The following is a 16,225-nucleotide window of genomic DNA, read 5'->3' as shown; positions in this document are numbered from 1 at the left end:
CAAGGCCTGTGGGGATGGCGCTGCTGGGTGCCAGGAGCAGAGCCCTGAGCCGCTCCCTCCCCAGTGCAGGAGCTCTCCGAGCCAAAGGGGCCTGTCCTGGTGCCCCCTGCCCAGCCAGTGAGCCACAGCCCCTCGAGGCTGCTGGCCATGGGGGTGCCCAGCCATGGCCCTGCCTTTGTGGACTGGGATGCCCCTTGAGCTGTGTCCCCTGCCTGCAGGACAGGGAGCTGTGCCCAGCTCTCGGGGGCTCTCCTGGGTGGCCAGGCCACTTTCCCATGCTGGCAGAGGCAGCATCTGTGAGAACGTGGCAGCAGGGACCTCGTGGGCCCCAAGACTGGGGACTGGGCTGGGGAGGACAGCCAGCACTGCCCACCCCAGCAGGTCTGGCAGTGTCGGGGGAAGCACCAGGACAGGTGGCAGGACCTGGGGAAGGTGACAGCCAGGCTGGCCTGCACAGCCTCCCCCAGCTCTGCAGAGCCCTGACTGCACGGTCCTGCTTTGCAGCTGATGCAGCAGCAGACCACGGTTCTCTCCACCTCCCACGGCAGCTACCTGAGCCCGGGCGTCGCCTTCTCCCCGTGCCACATCCAGCAGATCGGTGCCGTCAGTCTCAACGGGCTGCCCGCTGCTCCCATTGCACCAGCATCAGGTGAGCCTCAGGGAACCTCCTGCCCCAGCACTCGGGGGTCAAACAGTTCTGCACCTCCAGCCTCAGCAGCTGCATTAACGCCCTCCTTTCCAACAGTGCAGCCTCTGAGCACGGCAGTCTCTGCTCTGCACAAATCCCTGCACCCCCCTGGCACCCTCACATGTTCAACACACATCCTCTTGCCCTACAGCTGTGCATTTTTGCTGCCGTTTTAGTAGAGAAGGACTGGGTTCCCAGGATTGCACTTGGCTCTGAGGTCAGCAGTGCTATTGTTCATGATCATCATCCCACAGCAATAATGCATATTGGGTTCAAACCCCTGTCAGAGCAGTCATGTGTCATGCCAGGTGCTGTGCAAACCCAGATCAAAGATGTTCAGAGCTCTGACAGCACTTAGGACTGGCAGTTCTTCTCACACTCTTCCCACTAGTGCTGTCTCTTAATTTTGTGAAGGCTCTAGTCTGTCATCTCCACGTGCCAAAGAGAAGAGATAATGGCTTCATACACAGCAGTCTTGCCAGGCAGGTGGAAGGGGGGAGCAGGGACTTTGACTTCCATGGGATGTCCTCTCTTCTTGTTCTCCAGGGCTACATTCACCACCTCTCCTGGGAACAGCAGCCATGCCAGGACTGGTGGCACCCATTTCCAATGGATTCACTGGAGTGGTACCATTCCCAAATGGGCATCCAACCTTGGAAACAGTTTACACCAACGGCCTTGTGCCATATTCAGGTATTGAGAGCAGTAAAAGACCCCACCATGCAGACACCTGAGGAACTGCAATTAGTTCCTCTTTTCTGGTCTCCCCACACTTTTACAGCTCCCTCCCAGGCAGGCACTGAGACTCACTTGGGGGCGAAGGTGGGAAACAACACTGCACACACTACACACACACACACAGAATGCATGAGTGATTCCATGTGCTGATTGTGTTTCTCTCTGCAGCCCAGAGCCCTTCAGTAGCAGAGACCTTGCACCCAGCCTTCACAGGAGTTCAGCAGTATGCAGGTACCAGCTTCCCTTGTCTCCCTCAGGCCCTTGTGTGGCTGACCAGATCCTCAGGTAAATGGTTTGTTCTGTCTCCTTGGGCTACAGCTGTGTATCCAACCACCACCATCACCCCCATTGCACAGAGCATCCCTCAGCAGCCTCCCATCCTGCAGCAGCAGCAGCGAGAAGGTGAGGATCAGAGTGGGAATAGGGGTGTCCAGTGGTGTAGGTGGGATTTGTGGAGTTCATCTTCTGCATGACAGAGCAGATGGAGAGGAGACAGCACTAATTTTTGTCCACTGGTCTTTAATGCTGGAGCTGGGGTATGGAAACAACCACATGTCTGCAGTGAGTGGTCTGGGAAGGATCACGGGATGTTTCCTGACCTCACATCTGGCCAGATGCTGCCAGGTGCAAAGGGGCAGTAGGCCCTGGAACACCTTTAACACCAAAGGGGATGAGAGTCAGCACCTTCCCTATGCAGTCAGGGGAAAAGTGCACTCATCCCCCTCTTTGCTGGTGCCAAAAGCACAGTGGAACCAGTCAAACCAGCCTCTCCAAGTACTCTCCTCTCTTTTCAACCTTCATAGCCTACTGAATTTATTTTCAACTTAATTCAGAACTGGCTTGAATAGAATTTGGAGGCAAAGGCATCCTCTCTCTACACCTGATTGGTGGAGCAAGTATCAGCAAGGGAGTAGCTTCTTGTGCTCCTAAGGAGCAAGTGAAAGAGTGGACAGGACCAGGTCAGCCCATAAATTGGATGTGTGGCAGCCAGGAGGTTTCCAGTAAAGGCTGTGGCTTCTGGACTGAAGGCAACACTGCAGGGAGTGCTACAGCAACAGCTTTCACACAGCAGTGTCTCCTGCTCTCCTAGGACTGTGACAGCTGGGAGCTCTCACCTCAGCTGATTTGCTTCCAGCAAAACAGCACCCAGACACTCACACAGTTGTGTCCAGCACCCTGTGTAGGAGCTAGACAGGCTTTGAAAGATAATCTGCTCTCCAGAAACTCTAGTTTTGTATTGAGTCTCCCAGTTGCTCTTTGAGATCCCTCAGATCCCTTCATGGAGCAGTGACAGAGACAAGCAAGGGGAGATCAGAGCAGAGGGAGGCAGTGCTAGGGCTCTCCTCCAGTGCTGAGCTGTGAGTTGAGCCCATTTCTCTTCCCCTGCCCTTTGGGGGCTTTCTGTTTTGTCTTTCCCCATCACCCCGTACCTGCAGGTCCTGAAGGCTGCAATCTCTTCATCTACCATCTCCCCCAGGAGTTTGGAGACAATGAGCTGATGCAGATGTTCCTGCCCTTTGGCAATATCATCTCCTCAAAGGTGTTCATGGATCGTGCCACCAACCAGAGCAAATGTTTTGGTAAGTGCAGGCAAGGGAAGCATGATCAATGACAATGACACTCATATTGGGCATGGCACCAACAGTCCCATTGTCATCCATCCTGTGTCCTTCCTGCAGGTTTTGTGAGCTTTGACAACCCATCCAGTGCACAGACTGCTATCCAGGCCATGAATGGCTTCCAGATTGGCATGAAACGCTTGAAGGTGCAGTTAAAACGGCCCAAGGATGCCAACCATCCCTACTGACAGCAGTGAGCAAGCAGGAGTCACTTCTGCAGCACAGGTAAACTGCTCCCAGCAGGGCACAGCTCTGGCCAGGGCTCCAGCTGCTCCCTGCAGAGTGGGAGACCAGGAGTGGAACAGTGGCACAGCTGGTGGGGCAGAGGCTTCACCTGAGCAGGGTGACCAGAGCAGGCCTGGAGATGACGGCCAGGTTCAACAATCATCAGGCAAATTTGTGGCAATGGGGCAAGCCCAAAGCCAAGCCAGAGGCTCAAGATCAGTGTCAGGTCTGGTGAAGGTGAACAGGGTCAGACATAGTCCAGTGATTGCCAGGCAGGTCTATAATGACATTAATAAACATCGAGCTGGGAAGCCAGTCCAGGAGTTGGAGCCCAGGTAGTGAGATCCATGGACAGGACAGGTCCATGGACAGGTGGTGACTGGCACGTCCATGTGTGTGTCAGACAAAGGCTGATGGCACAGAGCTGTAAGGAGACTTTTGGAGCTGTGGGCAGTGAGGACAGACAGCGCAGGTGGGTGCCCTCGGGGCCCTGACAGGCAGATGGTTCCAGTGGCCTGTTTGTGGTCTGAGCAAGGTTTTACTCTGCTGTCCAACTGCTCCCAAAAAGTTTTTGACTGCCTAAAAAAGCATTAAACCCCAGTAGTTTCAGTTGTTACATGGGCCCTGAAGTTAGTCTGCAGAGATTGCTTTCTGGGGTAAGAAGAGAATCCCATGATTCACAGGGATCACAGAAAAGCAGAGAAAAGGTGAGACCCTGAAGGGCTGCTGTCCAAGAGCCAGCTCCTGCCAGCCTGCAGATGGGGAGCAAGGGAGGGCTGATCTGATTTGAGTCAGTCTTCCAGGTTTAAGCAGCAGCAGCAGTTCAAAGCCTGAGGTTTGCATAGATATCCTCCTAATCTCCCAATTCCCTCCCTCCTCCCTTTCTGTTCAGGTGAAGGGAAAGTCCAGAGGAAGAATTTCTGCTTCAGGTTGATTTTCAGAGAGGCCAGTAAATTTATCGACTCTTTTGACACCACCCCTTTACTTCCTCGGCTTCCCACCTTACCCACCCCATCTTCCTCCTCCCCTCCTCTCCAAGACATGCAATTAAAGAGAAGGCTCAATATCTGCCCAGGAGGAAGATTCTTGCCACGCCTGGACTCGCATATTTGCTGCTAACGTGGTGCAAAGCAAAGGGACCAGCAAACCAGCAGCCCCTGGGACACGGAGCTCTTCCTCTCGGGGTGTGGCTGGAGAACATGGACCAAGCAAACCCATGGTGTGTCTCTAGGTTACTGCAGTGATGTGTGGAAATTTACTTCCGTCCCTCCCTCCCTCCTGCTCTGTTTCTGGCCCTTTCATAGATAACTATAAATATATACAGTCTCTATTTTTTTTTTAAACTAGCTCACAGGACCAAACTTTTCCATTCAGAGACTGACTGCTTGCAAGAGGTACTGGAAATGAGGGGTTTGCCTTTGCAACAGTGTCTTCTCAGCACGCACTGCAGATAGGCCTGAACATTTTGGAGAGAGGGGGCTGGGGGTGGGTTGGATGGAGAGAGAGAGAGAGAGAGAGAGAGAGAGAGAGAGAGCACATCTCTCTGCTCAACACAAGCAAGGAGAAATACATTCCTCCAGGATTAGGGCACAGTCAGCTGCTCAGCTTGAGTCACTTATCCACCTTAGCACCAGCCTGGTTAAGGATCTGGAGAGCTCTGTCTTACCTTTCCAAGGGCTCCTGCAGACAAAGCTCCTGGGATGTGGTGCCAGCCCCTACCCTGAGCACTCTGTGATTAGGCTGAAAGCACAGGAAAACAGTCCCCTTACTTAGAGGAACTGCACTGCCTCCCCACACATGGCACAGATCCGTGTTTCACAGCTCTCCATGGCAACAGCATTTTCTTGATGAAGGCAGGAGAAGATGAGAGTGTGAGCAGATGCAATCTCCAGCACAGCTCCCAGGGGCTGCACACTGCCTCCCTGTGTCGGATACCAGCACTGGGGAGTGGGCAGTTCCCGTTCCAGATGACACAGGACGCTTTCTCCCTCTGAATTCAGCAGGAGGACTCTCCTCATGCACTCGCTGCAAAGCTTTCCCCAGCAGATGCAAGGAAAACAGGATGAAAGAGGGTTCCATTCTGGGATTTTTTCCCCCAGCACCCCCTCCAAGAGACAGATTATACATTATGCAGCATATACATATATATATACACACACATATATATATGTAGGGACAGCTCTATACATACACAAACTCTAAAGCACAGAATGTAGTTCAGAACTGGATTTTAAAAAGATCCCCTGGGAGTGGGGGGGTGTGTGTCATCCTGACAAGGCACATCCCTTGAACAGTGTGGAACTGTCTCTTCAAGTTTCTACAAAAATAAGGAAAGGAAAGCAAGGCAGAGCAGACCAACAAACCCCAGATTGATTAGGAATGAACGATTTCAATATTCCAGAGTTTGATAAGGTACCACAAACATTGGTGTGTGTGTGAGGGTGTGTGAGCACATTGAAATAGGGACAGAGAGTTGGTGGGGCAAAGTTGGTGCAATTGATACTGAAGTGAGCTATGGGGATTTTGGAGAATCTCAGCCAACTCTCATTCTCCTCCAGTTTGCCCTTTGTTCAGGTGTTTGTGGCACAGTCCTTGAAGTACCTTCACATCTCCTCAACCACCCTTCTGTGTCTGACGCTGAGAGTTTATGAGAGGTGAATGAAGCTGTGAGAGTCTGTGTGTTTCTATAGTCCATGTTTACTTATTGTAAATACCATTTTTATACTTAACATCTATTATGTATGTGATTTGTATAATGTACTTTATTTCTGCTACAAGTAATTTCATGAAGTTTAAACTTAGTCTAATTTTGAACAAAACAAAAAAAAAAAAAAAGAAAAAATATGAACAAATGCAAAATGGGAAAAAAAGGACTTTGGGAATCCTAGGTCAAGCTGGTTTAAAACAAGCATTTACAGTTTCTTCCATCACAGTTACTGATGTGACTGAACAATGTTACAGGTGCGATACAAGCTTTGTCAATGTCAAATTCCTCACTCTGGTCAAAAAAAAAAAAATCCTAAATTTATTTAATAAAAGTTTTACTTGCTAAGTAACTGGGGCTCTACTTCATCTTGTTAGTTGCACCTGCTTTTAGGTAATGCTTACACCTGAAGACATTGCCAAAGCCCTGGGCTAATTTAACAGGTCAAAAGGGGTCAGCAAACAGGCCTTGGCCCACAGAATCCAGGGACCAATATTTCTTCACAGAGGAAGCATCAACACATAATACCAACACATTAAAAACTTGTTTTATTAAACTGGAGATTAAAATTCTACTTTAGAGGAAGCAAGAGGGTTCATGGAATCCAAAATGAAGTAGTGGAGGAGGACATCCCAGGAGGAGAGACATTCCAGGACATCCTGTGCAGATGGACAGGGGTTGAGAAAAGGCTGGCTGCAATCAAAGCAGACAGGTGAGGCTGAAGGAGGAGGGCTAAGGCAGAGTGAACAGTTGGAAAGATCTCTGACTGATGGGTAGCAGCAGCAGAACCATGGCTGAAGCAGATGAGAGACCACAGGTCATGTTAGGAAAAGGGGACTTTGCCATCACTGCTGCCCTGCTCCTGCTGGACACCAGTGGTTGAGTGGGATGGCAGGAACATGATTAGAAGGGATGTAGGATGAGACTGGGCATCCCTTAGGGACTGCTGTAGTTATAGAAAGTCCGCAGCACCTGGTTCCCGCTGCTGGGGAACAGAGCCCAGAGGCAGCAGAGCTGCTGCAGCCACCGTGGGTAGAAAACCTCGTGTGCCCGAGCGGCTCCACCGCGGACGATGGCGAGCGCGGCCTCGGGAGCAGGGGAGGCACTGAGGTGAACTTTGCCCCTGCAAGGGAATGGGCAGAGGGTCACTCAGAGCCAGGCTGGGGTTTGAGCCTGGCACACTGACCCCACAGGGCTTCCTGTTCCATAATGAACAACCCCTGTGATGTGCCCAGGCAGGTGCACTCTCCCCAAACAGCCCTCTTAGAGTTGCTGTGCATTTTTTTGCATGCTTTCAAGAAGAGATGTGTTCCTGCAGACAAATACATACCTGGTGTACTCCAGTGCTGAAGCAGTATCAATCAGGCCCAGAATGCACAGTGTGACAGACACATTTCTCCTCTGCATGATGAGCTCATGGCGCAGTGAGCCGAAGAATCCATCCAGTGCAAACTTGGTGGCAGAATAAGAAGTGGTGAAGGGAGTGGGCATTCTCCCTGGAAAGGGGAAAGAGAAAATGGAAAACACCAGGAAACTGGGTGTAAGGAGGATCCATGGAGAGGGAGTCTGGGAAAAGATGCAGCCTTTGCTATACTGTATCAACTCTTGTTCAGGTGAGTCTCCCTTTATATATTAGTACACATATTATTATATTATTATATATTTACTATAATATTGTTATATACTATGAAAAGCACAGTTTGTGTTTAGGAGTTGAACAGAGAAATACGAACAGTATACATGAACAGTACTGGGAACCATGGCTTCCACTTCAGGTAAAGTCACCAACCTGTGAGGGAAGAAACAACCACCAGAGCACCTCTGTTCTTCTCCAGGGTGGGAAGAGCTGCTGTTGCAAGAGCCACATAACTCAAAAAATTCACCTGGAACGATAAATGTAGACATGGAAGAAGGTAGAGGGTTTGAAAGCATGAGCCAAGAAAGTCTGTAATAGAGTGGTCAGAAACGGAAAGGAGCATGGTTTGGAATTGTCTTTTCAAACAGCAAGTGAGAAAAATCACCTCTAAAGATGGGGACAAACATTGCATCCAGGAGTCTTTCGGATTCCAGAAAAAGCAGTGAAGAAGATTCAGAGCAAAGGTTATTCCTGGGCTCTAACATATTGTCACAATAACAATTGTCAGATTTCCTGACAAGATATAATTAGCTGTCCCTGCTTTATGCTATTCTTTACTCTGCAACCCCTACCAAAGACACTGAGTCTCAGTCTGATCGCCTTTTAAGTTTCTTTTGACTGAATTCAGACTACAATGAAGGACAAAATTCAGCATATCTTCAGAGCTTGACTGCTTTCTTAAATGATAAGAGTTTCTTACCTACGTTCCTAAGTTCTCACTCTCCAGCAAAAAGCCGCCTTCCAAAATGAAACTAGTATGACCCACCTGAATAAAGAAGACTGAATCAAGAAAACAGCTCTTCATTTCCATGGCCCCAAAACCTGGCACCAGGGTGATTCTACAGGAAAACTCTAAATCTGTGAATAGAGACTCAAATGGCAGACACCATTTCAAACAACTTTGTGTTCTGCAATTGTGCACTTGGCATAGACCTGTAGGAAGTGCTGCTCACTTACAGACCTTCCTCAATTAAACACAACTGCCTGGAACTGCCCATCAATCCTAAACCCCTGGGCTAAAGGGAGGTAAGAAGGACAGAAGGAAGAAGTCTAAAGTCCTTCCCAAACATTCCTCTTCAGAAATGTACAACATCTGAGCAGAACACCTCTCTAGCAACAAAGCCTCCAAACTGCTTGACTTCAAACCGGAATAAAGTAAAAAGATTGTTCTCAACCATTGCCACAGACTTGGATTTGCCTTGGAGCTTCCCAAAGCTGTCCCAGGAGATGCCAGGCTCAACCAGTTCCAGGTGAGCTGGGAAGCCTCACCTGCATGAGCCAGCGGGTGTATTCCACATCTCCAGTCCACTCCTGGAAACGGTTCGTGCCGATGTGGTTCAACACGAGGTAATCCAGGCCCCCTTGGACAGCAGGAAAAACAGTCACACAAGGGGCCCATCCCCTCATCATCAACCAGAGCCAGGAGGGCTGAACCACTCCTTCAAAAGGCTGGGAAGTACTTTACTATGAAAACAGATTAAATATGCCCACCTGGGAGCATATCCTGCTCCTCAGGAGTAGAACTGAAAGGAAAACTGACAACAACTCCCTGAAATGTTGTTTCAGCATGATTCAGGCTCAGAACTTAGTTCTGGTGGTACATTTATGTCCTTAAAACCTTTCTCAGTTCAGGGAACTAAAGCAGGAAGCTCCTACTAGAATGAGAACTGTGCACACAGCTGAAAGCCAGAGAGATGCCCAGGATGCTTACCCAGCTTTTGGACAGCAAACTGAACCACCTTTTCAGGCTCTGAAGGGGAAGACATATCTGCAGGGATATAAAATACTTTCTTTGCTCCAAGTGTCAGGCATTTCTCCATCACCTTGAAAAAGAACACAAAGATTAAACTATTTGGAAAAAGAATAGGGGAAATGTGCATCATAAAGCACACACCACAGTCAGTGAGAGTCAGTTCTGGACACAGACACACTTTAATTTAAAATCCACTGCTGTTTGGGCCATGGAGAGCTCATTCTGCATCCTGCAAAGGGTTACCTCTAACTGTCTGCTTAAACAATCTACTTTGAGACAGGATCAAGATTCACTGGGAAAAAAACCAATCTTCTTCAGGAGAAATCTTCAGGAACAAGGGTTATGCTTTACATTAAGTTCTTCTCTTTTTTCCAAACTAACTGGAAAAGAATTCATCTTTCATAATTCCTTTGCTATGCTGAGTGTATGAATGTGCCTGGCAATGATATGCACTTTTAGCTATTTGCTGAAATAATGCCTTCCAGTCATTAGGAACTATTATTATGCTCACTGTCCCCAATTCACCTTTTGCACCATTTCACAGTGAAGAACTTTCCTTGGAAGTCACACATCCCCACAGTTAAAGAGTTACCCTTTCTAAATATTATCCCTTTTCATAATGTACAGATGAAGAAGTCTCATCTGTTTGAGTTGGTGAAAAAGGCATTTAACCTACAAAAGGTCTTGAGTTTTTAACAAAACAGCTAGAAATAGAACAATTTGGACTCTGAAAAGCTGCACAATATTGCACAGGAGTTGTAGTTCATGGAGTATCTAAAATTGAAGAGGACCCATAAGGATCATGAAACCCAAATCCCTGCTCCTCACAGAACTCCTTCAAACCAAACCATATCACTAAAAATGTGGCCCAGATATTCCTTGAACTCTGACAGACTTGGTGCCTTGACCACTTCTCCCTGGGGAATTTACTCCAGTGACTGGTCACCCTCTAAGTGGAGAACGTTTTCCTAATGTCCAACCTGAACTTTCCCTGATGCAGCTTCACACCATCCCCTCATACAAATAAATGTTCTGGCAGTCAAAAGCTCAGGCACTGCATCTTCTTGTACAGGCCAACTTGTCTTCTGGGTTTATGCTTAACAGTTCCGAAAGAAAATTGATCATGCTGACAACTAACTTTTTTGTTGGTTTGGTAAAAGCCTGAATCTCTCATGTCTTCCCCCATAAAAGGACAAGGTTCTTACCTTCTGCAGCACAGCTTCCCTCCTGGCAGTCAACACAATTTCAGCACCAAATCTGGCATAGCGATATGCTATTTGCTCTCCAATCCCAGCACTGGCTCCAGTCACAAGAACACGGGCACCAGACAGGCTCTCTTTTTTATGGGAAAGAGAATAAAAGATACAGAAGTAAGCGAAGAAAGCAGCAGAGGAGCTGCCCTTAACTACTGGCAGAGCTTTAAAGAAGGAAGATGCACCTAAGTGCTCAAAATTCTTGGTGCTTCTCCAAAACTGGAAGAGGCAGGACTGATGATGCAATGACATGTCAGCTAGCTGTGTCACAGGGCCTTTGCTAGACCAAAATCTTTCAAGAACCAAGTTGTTTTTCACCTTCTAAGAAGCTGTACAACATAAACCAGAAACCAGGCTATGTGCCTTCTGCATATCATTTACTCTTTGCCATCAGTCTGGAGACACCTCAGCCCTCTTGTGCACACTATAGAGATGACTCTTGACACCAAGGAATTTACAACCAAAACATAAAAAGAGCAAGGCAGTAGCAAAGTGCCATTTTCCCCTCACAGAGACAGCAGGATCCATGCTCTTAGACCATTTTGTCTTCCTCTTTTTTTCTTTTTGTTTCTGGGAATGAAACACTGCTTTGGGGCCACCAACTCTTGTAAGACTATGGGCAGGAATGAGACCATCAGTCAAAGTTTGGAAATTCAACCTCTTCCCTTGTGTGACTTACACTTCAGCTTGAAATCATCCCCCTGGTGAGCCTACCTGGGTTAAAGTCATCTCCCCAGAAGAAAGCTATGAGCCCAGCTACAACCCCTGTAGCACAAAGCACTTTTCCAATTGGCTTCATATCCCTCCAAGCTGCGAGGAACAAAGTCAAGTCTTGAAGCTGAGCACTTCAGCCAGAATAATCCTGTGCTCTCCTTCCTCTAATGCCCGGAGCCAACCTGCGAGAGGCACGTAAAGGCTTTTGTAGAACCGAGAGCCCACCTGAGGGGTCTCTCCCCTGGGAGCCACAGCCACCTTGGTCAAGAATAAAAAGGATCTTTTACCGGCAATTCCCACAGAATCTGCACTCAGAGCCAGCCTCCACACACCGCGAGCCTACAGGAGGAAAAAACCCCCTCGTGTCTAATCTTAAAGATGTCTTAATTCATTAGACTGATAACAGTTGGCAGCAGTGACCCCAAAGCAGCCGGATCTCGGGAGGGGGGCGGCGGCAGAGCCCACAGGACGGAGCCTTGTCTGGATGAGACGAGCAGCGGGATAAGCTGCTCTGCCACCAACCACGCTGCGACACGGAGCGACAAAACGAGCGCCGGGGACAGCGACACAAAGGCTCAGGAGCCGCGCCTGGCCCCTCAGCCCTGCCCGGCCCCTCACGCCCTCAGCCCTGCCCGGCCCCTCACGCCCCTCACGGCGGCGGCGCGGGCGGGGCCGCGCGGGCACGTGACGGTCCCGGTCCCGGCCCCGCCGCCGCCATGGCCGCCCGCCTGCTCCCCGCCGTCAAGTGAGTCCCGCGGGCCCTGCCCGCCCGGCCCGGCCCGGCCCCCGCCCTCCCGCACCCTCCGCATGGCGTTTCCCCCCCGTACTCCCCGCCCGGCCAGCGCCTCACGCCGCTCCCGGTGCCTCAGTGCTCCCCGGCTGTCCCCGGCCCGTCCCCAGGCCCGCGGCCGGCCCTGTCCCTCGGCTGTGCTCGCCTCGCTCTGCGCCCTTGGCCTCGCCTGCCCCCGCGGCCGGCAGCTCCCCGTGTGTGTCTGCACACGCCGGGCAGGGCTGTGCCGCTGGCTGGGGGCGAGCATGGACACGTAACATAGATCGGGAATACCGCGGTGCTCGGAGCTGGGCGTACACCCACAGCGAGGGAGTGCGGAACGGTATCCTTGGGGGCGAACAGTGCATTTTAACAGGGAAATCCCTTTTCTCCGAAATGCATGTGAATACGGGACTTAAAAATTTAGTTCTCTCTTGTCAGCTCTCTTGTATCTGTCTTAAGTCCCACTACTGCAGTACCGCTGTCTGCCAAGGTTTGGGTTGTCCCCTTGTACAATAGGTTTTGCTGGTTTTTTTAAAGGGATAACACCTCTCTGCCCTGTAAGTCTGGGAAAACCAGTCACCTCAAATCTTATTTATAATGAAAATGCCTATAAAGTCCAAATATTCTCTTTCCCCCTCCCTTTGATAGGTTGCCATCACAGCTGTAAAAACTGGTGGCTGCACATCATGCAGGGAAACTTTAAAAGCCTTGGCAATGCAAACACCACGGCCAGGTGTTCACTGGACTGTAATGAGCTTAACAAGATATTGGTGTCTGTCGGATTTGTTAGATAAATGTCAGATTTATCATTATCATGGATAGCTTGGCCACTGCAAAATCCCGTAGTTGCTTTTAGCAGGGAAATATGCCAGTGATTCTCAAGCTTTAAAAGTGGCACATGCTTTTGAGGAACTTAACACTTTCCCATTTTTTATATTGAGAACCATCACTGATAAAATGTGAATTAAGTGTAATTTCAAGGGGCTGACAGGGAATAGTTGTCCTAGGAAGGCAAGGAACATAGACAGGTATTTTTCTGATTTTTGCCTGCAGCAAGACAAGAGATTTCTTTATCAATTCCCTCTCTTTGGCAGTCACAACCACTGAGAGAGATGCACTGATGGTCAGAACATGAACTGAATTGTTCTGCTTGCAATTCTTTCAGGTTTCTGATCAAAGGAGGCCTGGCTGGAGCTGCTGTGTATGTGGCATATGACCAGGGGCTGCTGGGCAGTGGCACAGAAGGTGCTGAAGCTTTCAAAAAAGCTCAAGAAACGCTGCCTCCAGCTATCCAAGAGTGGACAAATTACCTGGGCTGGGAGGTAAGGACTGCTCAGGTGATCCCTGCAGCACAGACACCTCCTCTGAATGAGGAAGAGAAAATATGGGGGTGATACTCTGATTCCAGTGAGGCTGGCAGGAGTTGAAACTGGATTTCATGTCAAAGAGGATTGAAATGGAAGGTGAATAAAGTTCTAAATTTGGGGCAGAGACATTGCTCACACATGTTATTTCAAAGGAGAGGAGTAACCAGCCTATGTATGGTCAAGAAAGGGATTGCAAACATGCTCTGGGAGGTATTTCACTGTACAGTGGTATTTCTAAGCTTCTTCTGGGAGATCCTACATGTTTTCAAGAAATAACAATGAAAATGTTATCCTCCCAATTTCTTACATTGCTAACAGTTCATCAAGTTGAATATAAATTGCCTGAAGAGGCTCCTCCTCTATGAGTAGTCCTTAGTTTTTAAAATCCTCAGAAAAGAAGAGGATTTTTGCTTTAAGCTTGAGAAGCATTTTTCCTATTACAGACAACTATAAACTAACAGCCATGGAGATGTTTTTTCAGGAGAACCTAAATGATATGTTCTACCTTTTGCACCTACTTTATATTGCAGGAAAGAGTAAAGCCCATGTCTGGTCCCTTTAGAGGCTTACAGAGAGTAAGCACCCAAGTATTTTTGAGATCTGAGGTCAAGAGGCATTGACAAGGTGATGTGAATTCCAAATGAATCCCCTTGAGTGCTGATATTTTGTCTCTCTCTTTCTTTCTAGCTCCCACCCACTCCAAAATTTGATTTTTCCCTCTCTGACTCCTGGAATAAAGGTAAAATAAATGCTCACTAACCGAGTCTGAACTCAGTCTTTGGCTTTTTAGAAGGGATGAGCATTCCCATTGTTATTAGAATTTTAGACATTTTTCTTTGAAGGCCAAAGCATGTTATAAATACCTGGTAATTTGTAGTTTTTATGGTGCAGCAAGGAGTTTTCATGTAATTGTGGGGACACACAATCCATAAATAACTGCCATATCCTGCATCATCCATAGAGTCTGTGGCAAGGCCAGAAATAAAACAGGACTTAAACAAAGAATTGAATTCCATCTTATAATTGTCTTAACTCATGTAGAGGCCCTGAAGTTGGAATTTCTGAGTCACAAATGCTCAGGGCTTAAAGAGACCTATAATGGAGGTGTTGGAAACTGGGAAATTTGGCTTGAATGATGGTGATCTTGGGGTAATTCTCTGCTTTCCTTGCAGGAGTGCACACAGCTATGTCTGCCCTGTCCGTAGCTCCCACCAGGGCCTGTGAATACACAGTGGAAGGTTGGAAATATGTGAAGGATCTTGTGAAATGAACCCGTTCTCCAGGGTTCAGGATTCTCTCAGTCCACCCCTCTGGAGGGCAGCTCGGCCGTGTAAGGGCTACAATAAAAGACTTTGGAACTCCCATTTGTATTTTGGGTTGGTTTTAGCCTGCAGAGTGGAATAATGGATTTGGCTTAGCAATGATCCAAAGCTCCAGCAATCACAGATCAGTTGTGATGAAGTGATGGCCATGTGCTGAGGAACAGCTTCTGTTCTAAAGCTTGGAAACTAAACAGATCATTCTGAAGCTGAATTAATCTTGAGGGTGAATGCCATCTAATTCAAACCAAGCCAACAAAAGTTCAAACAAAATCAAAAATCCAAGGTAAAAGATGGCCTAGGATGGTTATACAAGCACAGGGGAGAGTAACTGGACAAAGTTTATCTGAATAAAACCTTTTGTTAGCTTGCACTATGCCCCAGGTGGCAGACTCTGCATATTTTCATTTTAACATGGATGAAAACTTTCATGAGTTCACTTTTTCAGTCACAGCCCAGGCAAATGTAAGGAGCACCAGTGGCCTATTTTACTATTGTAAAATAAAGTTATAAATTAATCATGTTTTTAACACCTTTGCCTAGGACTGTTATAATTACAGAACGAGCCAAAACACAGCTGCCAAAACAGGGAACAGCAGGAGGGGAAAGTAGGATGAGTCCTTACTCAAGTCAGGAAGCAAATTTAAAACACGAGGATGAAGAAGGATTTGCAGTTTTGTTTCCTTTTTAAACAAATAGGTACATGATGAAGCCAACTGCCCAGAGATTTCAGAGGATTTGGCTAAGATGCAAATGGCTTTAAAAAGTGCTTAAGTTAATTCCTGAAGGATGGGTCCATCAGCAGCTCTTAAACCTAATGGTCCAGACGGAAGCTTCAAGCTCAGTAAACCTTGGAGTTGTGTCCTGCAGGTGTCAGATGCTTCACTGTACCCCAGAACCCATATAACCTCTATTAATGCCCCATTTCTTCTCCAACTTTCCATGTCCACTGTTTTTGAAGCAGCACAACTTTGGTCAAAGGTTCTTTGACCCCACTTCTCACCAGGCCAAACCTCCTACTAATGAAATTCTGACATTCATCTAGAGAGCTCTCTCTGGCTTTTGCTACAAACCAAATGTAACCACTTTGAGCAAAGCACACCATGTACAAACAGAATACTGCACCTCTGGCATGCTCAGAACTTGAGTTCTCCATGCTTTTCAGGATCTTCTGTACCACTTCTTTGCCCTTTGATGATTGCTCTGCAAAGCTTCATCGTTGTAATACGCTTTCTACATTGATGAATGAAAAGGTATCTTCAGGCAACTCATAAAAAACCCCTTCTCTAAAGATGAAAAAAACCCAGTGACCCTACAAATGCCAAGTGACAGGTTTTTTTCCTCTTGGCATCATAAAAGCCATTTTAAGGTAAGGCTAAGGTCATGCTCCAGAAGTCTGCACAAATTATAACTTGGATATAATAGATCATTTGCACC

At 48.0% G+C, this 16,225-nt stretch overlaps 3 protein-coding genes across 6 annotated transcripts in view; 2 read left to right on the top strand and 1 right to left on the bottom strand.

The window, feature by feature from the left end:
- The window catches only part of CELF5 (CUGBP Elav-like family member 5), a 37,026-nt gene extending 30,700 nt beyond the window's left edge, over positions 1–6,326 (top strand). For all 4 annotated transcript variants that reach the window (XM_086862986.1, XM_086862983.1, XM_086862985.1 and 1 more), the window contains 7 exons: positions 505–649; positions 1,235–1,381; positions 1,595–1,657; positions 1,745–1,828; positions 2,863–3,006; positions 3,106–3,270; positions 4,163–6,326. In XM_086862986.1, coding sequence (XP_086719112.1) covers positions 505–649; positions 1,235–1,381; positions 1,595–1,657; positions 1,745–1,828; positions 2,863–3,006; positions 3,106–3,233 — 711 coding nt within the window. In that variant the 3' untranslated portion in view covers positions 3,234–3,270; positions 4,163–6,326. The remainder of the gene's footprint in view (positions 1–504; positions 650–1,234; positions 1,382–1,594; positions 1,658–1,744; positions 1,829–2,862; positions 3,007–3,105; positions 3,271–4,162) is intronic.
- Positions 6,327–6,499: 173 nt separating this feature from the next.
- Positions 6,500–12,275, bottom strand: HSD11B1L (hydroxysteroid 11-beta dehydrogenase 1 like). Its single transcript, XM_023942973.2, has 9 exons — positions 12,181–12,275; positions 11,618–11,669; positions 11,331–11,512; positions 10,569–10,699; positions 9,322–9,433; positions 8,880–8,971; positions 7,764–7,857; positions 7,305–7,470; positions 6,500–7,097 (listed from the first exon to the last, which is right to left on the bottom strand). Exons 3-9 carry the CDS (start codon positions 11,413–11,415, stop codon positions 6,911–6,913), a joined length of 867 nt encoding a protein of 288 aa, XP_023798741.2. The 5' UTR covers positions 11,416–11,512; positions 11,618–11,669; positions 12,181–12,275; the 3' UTR covers positions 6,500–6,910.
- On the top strand, positions 11,972–14,833 carry MICOS13 (mitochondrial contact site and cristae organizing system subunit 13). The gene is made up of 4 exons (XM_086862987.1): positions 11,972–12,075; positions 13,268–13,424; positions 14,157–14,208; positions 14,642–14,833. The coding sequence occupies exons 1-4, from the start codon at positions 12,047–12,049 to the stop codon at positions 14,737–14,739; spliced, it is 336 nt and encodes a 111-aa protein (XP_086719113.1). The 5' UTR covers positions 11,972–12,046; the 3' UTR covers positions 14,740–14,833.
- The last annotated feature ends 1,392 nt before the right edge of the window (positions 14,834–16,225 follow it).

Source organism: Cyanistes caeruleus, chromosome 25 (genome assembly GCF_971803275.1).
Source record: "Cyanistes caeruleus chromosome 25, bCyaCae1.hap1.1, whole genome shotgun sequence".
Taxonomy (NCBI): Eukaryota; Metazoa; Chordata; class Aves; order Passeriformes; family Paridae; genus Cyanistes; species Cyanistes caeruleus.
Note: the sequence above shows the minus strand (reverse complement) of the source record. Positions and strands in the feature narration are given on the sequence as shown.

What these genes read in the sequence shown, in the direction of transcription:
- HSD11B1L (XM_023942973.2), bottom strand. Translation starts at nt 11,415, where the DNA reads ATGAAGCCAATTGGAAAAGTGCTTTGTGCTACAGGGGTTGTAGCTGGG. An exon ending in GGGAGATGACTTTAACCCAG is followed by an intron (nt 10,700 to 11,330) that starts GTAGGCTCACCA and finishes CCCATAAAAAAG; the next exon opens with AGAGCCTGTCTGGTGCCCGT. An exon ending in GTTTGCTGTCCAAAAGCTGG is followed by an intron (nt 8,972 to 9,321) that starts GTAAGCATCCTG and finishes CTGCTGTCCAAG; the next exon opens with GGGGCCTGGATTACCTCGTG.
- MICOS13 (XM_086862987.1), top strand. Translation starts at nt 12,047, where the DNA reads ATGGCCGCCCGCCTGCTCCCCGCCGTCAA. An exon ending in CGCCTGCTCCCCGCCGTCAA is followed by an intron (nt 12,076 to 13,267) that starts GTGAGTCCCGCG and finishes CAATTCTTTCAG; the next exon opens with GTTTCTGATCAAAGGAGGCC. An exon ending in CTCTGACTCCTGGAATAAAG is followed by an intron (nt 14,209 to 14,641) that starts GTAAAATAAATG and finishes CTTTCCTTGCAG; the next exon opens with GAGTGCACACAGCTATGTCT.